Source organism: Pundamilia nyererei, unplaced genomic scaffold (genome assembly GCF_000239375.1).
Source record: "Pundamilia nyererei isolate P.nyererei 1_Seehausen unplaced genomic scaffold, PunNye1.0 scaffold00504, whole genome shotgun sequence".
NCBI classification, from domain to species: Eukaryota; Metazoa; Chordata; class Actinopteri; order Cichliformes; family Cichlidae; genus Pundamilia; species Pundamilia nyererei.
In genome coordinates, this window is record NW_005187905.1 from 31,618 (window position 1) to 33,225 (window position 1,608).

The 1,608-nt window shown below is 38.9% G+C and overlaps 1 protein-coding gene across 1 annotated transcript in view; it reads left to right on the forward strand.

The window, feature by feature from the left end:
- The window catches only part of ttc29 (tetratricopeptide repeat domain 29), a 6,579-nt gene extending 5,922 nt beyond the window's left edge, over window positions 1–657 (forward strand). Inside the window, exon 8 of the mRNA XM_005754073.2 lies at window positions 530–657. Coding sequence (XP_005754130.1) covers window positions 530–642 — 113 coding nt within the window. The 3' untranslated portion in view covers window positions 643–657. The remainder of the gene's footprint in view (window positions 1–529) is intronic.
- Window positions 658–1,608: the final 951 nt, after the last annotated feature.

The following is a 1,608-nucleotide window of genomic DNA, read 5'->3' on the forward strand; positions in this document are numbered from 1 at the left end:
GTTTTACAGCTTTATGTTTATTGTTTATTTATTGATAATTTATTATTTATTGATATTGATGTCTCCCATTCGTGCTACAACAAAGAAATTAACAAATATACAATTTATGTTGAAAGCTTTGTGGTTCGATATAAATGTTAATAACACCACACTCAGTGACCTAAAGGTCAAAGGTCAGAAAGGTCTGAAAATCTTGTGAATGCGAGACAAGTATTTTCAGTTGATACCATGGGTGTGCCTACTACAAGGTTGAGGGTTATTGCTGGGCATTTGATAAACAAACATCTATTATTATTATTTTTAAAGTATCTTTTTACAAAAATCCTGATGATATTACTTTGAAAATCACAGGAAGAACTTTGAATTCGAAAACTAAAACCAATATATGGATAAATTCCTCAATAGAAGTCAGGCCTGCTAAACAGACATCAGATCGACTCTGCTTAAAAGATCCTTTAAAGTGAAGCTTTCATGTGATCACAGAAGATTAGTGTTTATAACGTGGATTTTATTTTTACGTCTGTTTCAGCTGAAGACAAACACATGAAGGGGGAGGCGGCTTTCCAAGTAGGCCTGGCCTATCAGAGAGCAGGAGACCATAGCACAGCCAAACAGGTACCAAAGATTGTGTTTGACTTCTGAACGCCACAAAGAAACCTAAACTTCATCACTTCTGTGTTCAGACCACTCTGCTGAGGATATTACCCTTTGAACAGCTGGTCTGTAAAGTTTTAACAGCTGTTACTCAAGGACGTGAACAAAGTGTCATAAACGTTGGAGCAAAAGGTAAAGAAAATCGAGGGCTCGGGGAGAGAGGGGAAGACACGACTCGATAAAAAGGAGGACAGGATGATTTATACCCTGATGAGGAAGAGGACAGAGCAGAACAAACAAGCTGGGAATCAATAAGACAGGAAGTAAAACTCACAAAGGACAGTGAAGAAAATGGACTTTCAAAGTAAAATAGGAAGAAAGCAAATGCAAACATTAAACAGAGAAGAAGAGGGACTAAACAGTAACAGAGAAAAAAGGGAACACAGGAGGTTAATGAGATTAAGGGTGGTTTCCAGGAAGTCGGAACTTCTAAGTTCCCAGTCAGAATTTTCATAGGCAGACACCGAGCATTCTCCATCCACGAACAAGCTGCAGCTGCGTTTTTTAAGTGCAAAAACACAAATATTATGCTGTATTACTAATGATGCATGAGTGGCTGTGTTTACTAACTAGAAAAGCAAATCCAGTTTTTCACGCTTTTCCAGCTTTCCTGCTGGAATACAATAACTCAGGAGGGATGTTACTCCTGACGTCTCACACGCAGCTTTGAAGTAAATGGAATAAGACTGAAACCAGGGAGACAGATTAAGAGGTGTTAATAGTAAAACCCAAGAACAGAAAATCAAACTCAAAAACACAGAAGGCAGTTTAGGTGGGACTATTTTAGGCTGCGGATGAATCCACATGTGTGTGGTGTAGGCAACAAGTCACACAAAAGAGCCACTTACTGTGTTTTTAACAGATTTCAGTGGAGCCCCATTTCATACGCACATCCACCCAATTCAACTCTGTGTGTGTGTGTGTGTGTGTGTGTGTGTGTGTGTGTGTGTGTGT